Source organism: Poecilia latipinna, unplaced genomic scaffold, assembly GCF_001443285.1.
Source record: "Poecilia latipinna isolate Pla-1442-1.1 unplaced genomic scaffold, P_latipinna-1.0 Scaffold3340, whole genome shotgun sequence".
In the NCBI taxonomy this organism is placed as follows: domain Eukaryota; kingdom Metazoa; phylum Chordata; class Actinopteri; order Cyprinodontiformes; family Poeciliidae; genus Poecilia; species Poecilia latipinna.
Window position 1 is genome coordinate 7,032 of NW_015115956.1, and position 7,760 is coordinate 14,791.

Consider the following 7,760-nt stretch of genomic DNA (forward strand, 5'->3'; position numbering starts at 1 on the left):
AGTTCCTTATCCTTTTTTATTTACATTTCCTGCTAGTGACTCTGTTATATGATGCCTCCTTCCTACTCTGGCTGCTGTTAGGCCTACCAATTTTAAGTTGAATGTCCATTTATTTCATTTTTTTGTTGGACTGTCAACATGTGTCAGCATTATGGTTATGTTTCATGGAGCGGGTAGATAATATCGGTAACCTGTTATATTGTGTAACTACAGTCTGGGGTGGGTTCATGTCCCACCTGGTGAAGAAGTTGGTCTGCGGGGCGTTGGGGGAGGAGGCCTGGAGGGTCTGGGTGGTCGGGCGGGCCGTCCTCCCACTGATGGAGACCCTTTGCTGCTCACTGTCCTCCGGGTGCTGGGAGAAGATCTGTGATCAGTGTCCACAGCTGGAGAGCTGTCTCGACTTGACCTGTCCAAAAAAAAAAAAAAAAAAAACAGAACCAAAGTAAGACCAAATAAATCTAGAGATGCCCATCAACCAGTTTATTCACTCCATTTAACATAAATTTACAGATTCTCCTACAACTCTTCATATATACACACACGAGTGAAAAAGGAGGAGGAAGAAGAGAAATGTTGTGTAAACCTGCCCCTCTCCCAATTACAAAATACATTTTCATGGTTTCATGCATTAAACTAAGTTGCAAATAGTTTATCAATCTCCTCATTAACTTAAAAGTGTATCATTTTATTTCCTATAAAGTGTTTTGAAATATTTAAAGTAGAGCATTTTACAACTCCTCATCCAAAATATTTATAATTTTACTCCATGCACCAAAATGCACATTTGCTTTAAAGCAGTATGCACAATTTTAATTTAGAAATCTCATTTCCTTCAGTTATTTCTGATACTTGCAATTAAGACAAAGAAATAAATTAATTAAAATAATAAATTAATAGTCATAATCGCTTTCCAACTTTAAACAAATAAATATATTACTTTCAAGACATTTGAATAAAATGATGTGCCACTAATAGGCCTTTATTATATACCTTACGGCAGGATCTCCATTGTGCTGTAATGATTCTCCATTAGATGTACCTAATAAAACAAACAAAAAACAAATCTAAAATCTGCTGCCATACCATGTAATCTGCACTGTTAATATGAACTGAAATGGTTTAATTTAAATCCAGGTTGCTCACTGTAGTGGTCGGCTTCTGCTGAGGCAAACATTTCTGGGTCCACCGTCATTCCGTCCAGACAGACAGACAGATCTCCCACCACGTCTGAGTGCTCTCTGTCAGCGTGTAGCTGGAGTGACTGCACCACATCAGAAACTACAGAGACAACACATCTGCATCTGAAATACACTGTAAAACCTTACCAATGCAAAATGGTGAGATAAAGTGCAGATGAACATCATAAATCACCATCACATCTGGACAACAGTTACACATGCAATATGTCAAATAAATGAGAGGAACAAGAAAAAAAAGATTACTGGGCTGCTTCTGCCTAGGAGGATTCTTATTGTTGCAGGTTCAATCAGGAGCTTGTTTGTAAAGTACACAAAGAAGATGCATCATCTGGACTAAAAGCTATTCTGACAACTGTGAGTTTTTCTGCTTTGACATGGAACATCAATCGGTATGTAATTTGCACCACAAGTTAACCATCAGCACTGCTGGAATGAGTGTAGCTATGCAAAAACCCAGGTAGACTTCTCAATGACTAACATACCAGAAATGATGACTACAGCCTGAAATCTGCAAGAAATTCAAGCTGTTTTTATTGCATGTTTTTCCACTACTGGATTAGTTTCCAAAACTACTCAACTTGTCACCAAGAGATGCAGCTGCAACATACTCCAAGCATGGACATAAGATCCAACTTCAGCTAGAAGCACATGGAAAGAAGAACTATTTCAGAAAAACTGGTGTGAATCTTTCACATTCCTTATGAACTACAGGTCCTCTACAAAAAAATAGCATATTGTGATAAAGTTCATTATTTTACATAATGTAATGATAAAAATTAAACTGTCATATTTTAGATTCATTGCACACCAACTGAAATATTTCTGGTCTTTTATTGTTTTAATACTGATGATTTTGGCATACAGCTCATGAAAACCCAAAATCCCTGTCTCAAAAAATTAGCATATCATGAAAAGGTTCTCTGAACGAGCAATTAACCTCATCATCTGAATCAACAAAGTAACTCTAAACACCTGCAAAAGATTCCTGAGGCTTTTAAAAACTCCCAGCCTGGTTCATTACTCAAAACCGCAATCATGGTTAAGACTATCGACCTGACTGCTGTCCAGAAGGCCATCAATGACACCCTCAAGCAAGAGGGTAAGACACAGAAAGAAATTTCTGAACGAATAGGCTGTTCTCAGAATGCACCTCACTCTGGGAACAGGGTATCAAGGCACCTCAGTGGGAAGTCAGTAGGAAGGAAAAAGTGTGGCAGAAAACGCTGCACAACGAGAAGAGGTGACCGGACCCTGAGGAAGATTGTGGAGAAGGGCCGATTCCAGACCTTGGGGGACCTGTGGAAGCAGTGGACTGAGTCTGGAGTAGAAACATCCAGAGCCACCGTGCACAGGCGTGTGCAGGAAATGGGCTACAGGTGCCGCGCTCCCCAGGTCAAGCCACTTTTGAACCAGAAACAGCGGCAGAAGCGCCTGACCTGGGCTACAGAGAAGCAGCACTGGACTGTTGCTCAGTGGTCCAAAGTACTTTTTTCGGATGAAAGCAAACTTTGCATGTCATTCGGAAATCAAGGTGCCAGAGTCTGGAGGAAGACTGGGGAGAAGGAAATGCCAAAATGCCAGAAGTCCAGTGTCAAGTACCCACAGTCAGTGATGGTCTGGGGTGCCATGTCAGCTGCTGGTGTTGGTCCACTGTGTTTTATCAAGGGCAGGGTCAATGCAGCTAGCCATCAGGAGATTTTGGAGCACTTCATGCTTCCATCTGCTGAAAAGCTTTATGGAGATGAAGATTTCATTTTTCAGCACTACCTGTGGTTTTGGCACTGTGGTTTTGGCTCACAGTGCCAAAACCACTGGTAAACGGTTTACTGACCATGGTATTACTGTGCTCAATTGGCCTGCCAACTCTCCTGACCTGAACCCCATAGAGAATCTGTGGGATATTGTGAAGAGAAAGTTGAGAGATGCAAGACCCAACACTTTGGATGAGCTTAAGGCCGCTATCGAAGCATCCTGGCCCTCCATAACACCTCAGCAGTGCCACAGGCTGATTGCCTCCATGCCACGCCACATTAAAGCAGTCATTTCTGCAAGAGGATTCCCGACCAAGTATTGAGTGCATAACTAACATAATTATTTGAAGTTTACTTTTTTGGTATTAAAGCACTTTTCTTTTGTCGGATGAAATATGCTAATTTTTTGAGATAGAAATTTTGGGTTTTCATGAGCTGTATGCCAAAATTATCAGTATTAAAACGATAAAAGATCTGTAATATTTCAGTTGGTGTGCAATGAATCTAAAATATGACAGTTAAATTTTTATCATTACATTATGGAAAATAATTAACTTTATCACAATATGCTAATTTTTTTTTTTTTAGAAGGACCTGTATGCAGTTTAGTTTCACATACTAGAGCCAAGCATTTTGCTACAAACTGATAAAAAAAAAAATTCTGTTTATGCAATCTGATGCTCTCAAATGCTCCAAAACACATCAACACTGAAAAAGTATTCAGAAACCTTCAGCTTTTGCATATTCTATCAAGTTTTTCACTAATAGACCTGCAAAATAATACCTCATTTTGATTAGGTTAGTTGACATTAAAATAGTTTTTATAAACTGAATCTGAAAAATTTGGTATGCTTTTGTATTTTGACCCTTATTGCTACCAAACAGTTTCAAATCTTTTGAGGTGCATCTCCAGCAGCTTTGAAATTTTACAGCGGACATCTTTGTCCATTCTTCTTAGCAAAACATCTCCAGGTCAGTCAGGTTGGATACAAAGGATGTGTGAACTAGACCTGTGGCAATAAGCAATAAATCAATAAATCACATAATAAATTAAAACAAGCTCAATAATTTCCATTTGCATGATCATCCAGTCTGGTGCTTTGGCCCAACTAGATCGGTTTTGAAGGACAGTTTTGTTTGCAGAGACTTCATAACTCATTTTATTTGTTGTTTCTGTTTATTTTAGATATTTAAAATGTCTTCCAGTTGCAGTGTTAATATTTATTAGACTTTAAAGTTTATTGATCTTTGAGAATATGTTCTTGCGTTATTATGCCATTACTTGAAAATTGTCACAAAACAACAATATTATCGTTTATCACAATAACTTTTGGGTCAATTTATCGCCTAGCAAAATTTTGACAGGCCGAGTGTGAACATCACTATTCAAAGGTTTCAAGTTTCACTATCAGATTTCATTGAGATTAAGGTGTGGACTCTAACACAAGTATGCTTAATTTGTCAAGTCTATTGACATGCGCCTGGATGTTTCAGACACATCTCTGTCTGCAACAGCAGAGTTGCTTCCTCAGGTGTGTAGAACTCTGGTGGTCCGTTTACCTGCCTCGAAGCTTCGTTAAATTATATTTTATTATTTGGCGCACCATGTTCCGGCCGGGTTATTACTTGCGTTGCACAGTGCTCTCACTTCCGCCTGAGTTGCTGACGAAAGCTAAGTGTTAGCAGCATAACGTCCAGCTTTCAAGTTTGGCCTGGGAGGATTTTATTGAGTCATGATTATGTCCAGGCTTTTGTAATTTTTCGGGGAACCAATAAGCATCCTTAAAATGACTGGCGCAATGCCTGGAGCTTTTCTCCTCCTGGAGCTGCTGCCTTGTGGCCGGTTCAAAGCGAACGGTGGGGACGAGTGGTGAAAGTGTATTTATACAGGCGAGCGGATATTTACACTGCGGGCAGCTGCGCATTAAATAATTAACGCAAGTTTAGCTTTACGGACGAACCGAAAAATTAATTTCACATCACCCCGGTCGCAACAAATGGGTGGCGGAGCTCGTCGTGGCGGCACGTAGCTGGTAGATGAGTTTCTGTGTGCAACGAACTAAGAAGTCAAATCCCATCGCTAACATGAACACAAAAGCTATAAATGTCTGGGCAAGATGAGAGTTCATCTGTTAGACTGACTGAGACGAAAACATAAAACACAAAGCTGGAGTGTTGACATTATTTTTATAAGTGTATTTGTGAGCCTGCCTCTTTATTATTAAATTGAATATAATTTCAGATTTTTGTATAACTTTTCTTCTGGTTAACTTAGAAAGTGAGCCATTATTGTTACAGGTTAATTTTCTAAACTACAAAAAAGTAATTGTTAGAGAAGCTCAAATGCAAAAAATTGGATTGATGTTGATATCTGATATTAACTCTGCTGTTATGCTAGATTTACCAATGTTTTATTTTACCCGATCAATCGTAAGAATAATCGATAGATTACTCAACTACTAAAATATTTGTTTACAACAGCCCTAATTCCAACTACTCACTTTTCATGTTGTTGGACTTGAGAGTCTCGCTGATGTCCAGCGTGGCCATACCTAAAAACACGTCTGTCTTCAAGGTCTGGTGGCTCCACACACGAAACACGAGTTTGCTGAATGGAGTCACAATCCTGTTGAGGCAAAATGTTTTAATAAATCCAGAAACAAAGCTTCTGCTTTTTAGAGACCCTCAGAGTCCTTGTATCATTTTCTTTATTATAAAAATAAAGTTTTATAGCAAACAGGATACTTGGTCTGCACAAATGTATCGATACTAGGCTTCAGGTAAAACATATTGCAGGTGATTTACCTGGATCATCTAAAACATCTACATACATGTTCCTCTGGCTAATAGTCAGACTATTCAAGGACATAGAGTGTCTATAATTATCACCATGACAGCTGTTTGACCAGCACCAGGAAAATAAATTGTGAATATATGGCTCCAATTACCTCCCTTAGAACATACATGCTTCTGTTGTCAAGGCTCTAAAAGAAATTGTAGAAGAGCTCTGTAATATAATGAAAAACTGAGGCCTGTTTGGCACCATGCATTGTTTAAATGCTAAGGCTAGACATGCAAAAAAAAAAAAAAAAAAACATTGTGACGGAGTTTGTCCATTTCTAATATAAAGAGCCCAACATTTTCAAAATCCTTTTAAAAACATAAAAAATAAAGTTTAATAGGAATTTATGTCAAGTATGTCTACAGTGGATTGGACATCTCACGGTTTTAAATCCTTTTCCCACTTAAATCATTCAGTAATAAAGTGGAACTGTGATGCTTTGGTCTGAATTCCTCATTATCATCACTCCAGTCCTTTTCATTCCTGTTCTGAGGTTTTTCTGAGAGAAACTCATTTTGGTGCCGTCCCTTTAAATGCAAACAGTGCATTTCCAGCCCCGCCCACCTCCAGGTCACAAAGCGTTTCACTCCACCCCTCTCAGCCATTTTTTGTAGTTCGTTAGTAGAGATGCGATTAAAGTTTTTTTCCCCATAAAGATTTTTGTTCCCAAGAAGTTGTCTGCTATAGTTAAAGCTGTGCTTTGTGCTTTGTTTTTCATAACAAAGTTGTCATTAGTCTCCTGCAAAGAAACATGCGAGAGGACTTTACTCCAGCAGCAGAAGAAAGCGGCACTAAAATTTCCATAAAACTTTCTGAGCTCATAGTTTTGTTTTAGAAAAAAAACTAATCCAAAGAAAATTGCTGTTTTTCAGTCAACCCTGGAAATAGATTAATAATAGTTTTCAAGAACTGCAGACTTGTTTTCAGAAACACCTGATAGGTAACATTTAAGCCTTCAAGGCGAGTAATGTGAAAGGCATTACTTACGCATTACTTTTAAGCTGCCTTATGCAGCTTTAGCACTGCCTCCTAAAGCTGAGTAAATCCAAAACATAACATGCCAATTTTTGCCCGACTAGTCACTGAAGTGAAGTCCTGGTAATATCTGTGAAACAATGTCACATGAGTCTTCAGTTATGCTGACTTACACGGTGAGTGGCTGTTTCCATTTGGGACTGTGAGTGCTGTTGCATTTCTCCGTTTTCTTGGATTGCCCGTCGACCGTCACTTCCACATAAGGACTGGGAGCAAACCAGTTCTTCTTGTTTTCTTTCAGTTTTGCTGATAGCACTGAAACAGATAGAGGAGGCATCATATAACAGAGTCACTAGCAGGAAATGTAAATAAAAAAGGATAAGGAACTAAAAGGAGAAAGCAAACAACCAATCTAAGAGTGAAAAACTGAAACATGGAGTTATATTTTGTGGTATAAATTTTTATCTTAATGCATTCGCCACTATTGTAGTGTGTTTGCATTATCTGTGGGGTTGTGTTGGGATGCAGGTGTCAAAATGCATCAGTTTGTTATTCATATAGAGTGAGGGAGGTTTTGCAGTAAGCAAAACAGACTGTTGGGTTTAAAGCCAGAGTAAAGTCTAATTCAACTACACTGCTCTACATTCTTACTGGTTCCAGTAATAAGGACTTGTGGAAACTCTAATGCAAAAAAAGACTTTCTTGTATCTTTTATTGCAGGAATAAAACCGCACATTGAAAACATTCATTAATAAGGAGGAAAAAACTCCTTTTCAGACAGAATTTCTTTTGACACCGGTGTTGCAATTATTATTTGTTCCCACAAAACAAATATTATAAATTTCCCTAAATTAGTCCAAGTGTAGAGGATATTTTAATTACACTGCAAAATATTCTATTTTATTATCATTATATATTCTATTTGGTCTAGAGCAGTGTTTCTCAACCTTTTTTGGGCCAGCGCCCCCCTAGCCCTTATCCAGGTCCCTCACC

The 7,760-nt window shown here is 38.5% G+C and overlaps 1 protein-coding gene across 1 annotated transcript in view; it reads right to left on the reverse strand.

Moving 5' to 3' along the window:
• Nucleotides 1-210: 210 nt before the first annotated feature.
• Nucleotides 211-7,760, reverse strand: part of LOC106940741 (E3 ubiquitin-protein ligase Itchy-like) — a 19,299-nt gene continuing 11,749 nt past the window's right edge. The window contains exons 3-7 of the mRNA XM_015023559.1: nt 6,941-7,082; nt 5,452-5,576; nt 1,144-1,278; nt 991-1,039; nt 211-406 (exon numbers count right to left, since the gene is read on the reverse strand). Of these exons, the coding sequence (XP_014879045.1) occupies nt 226-406; nt 991-1,039; nt 1,144-1,278; nt 5,452-5,576; nt 6,941-7,082 (632 nt within the window). The 3' untranslated portion in view covers nt 211-225. The remainder of the gene's footprint in view (nt 407-990; nt 1,040-1,143; nt 1,279-5,451; nt 5,577-6,940; nt 7,083-7,760) is intronic.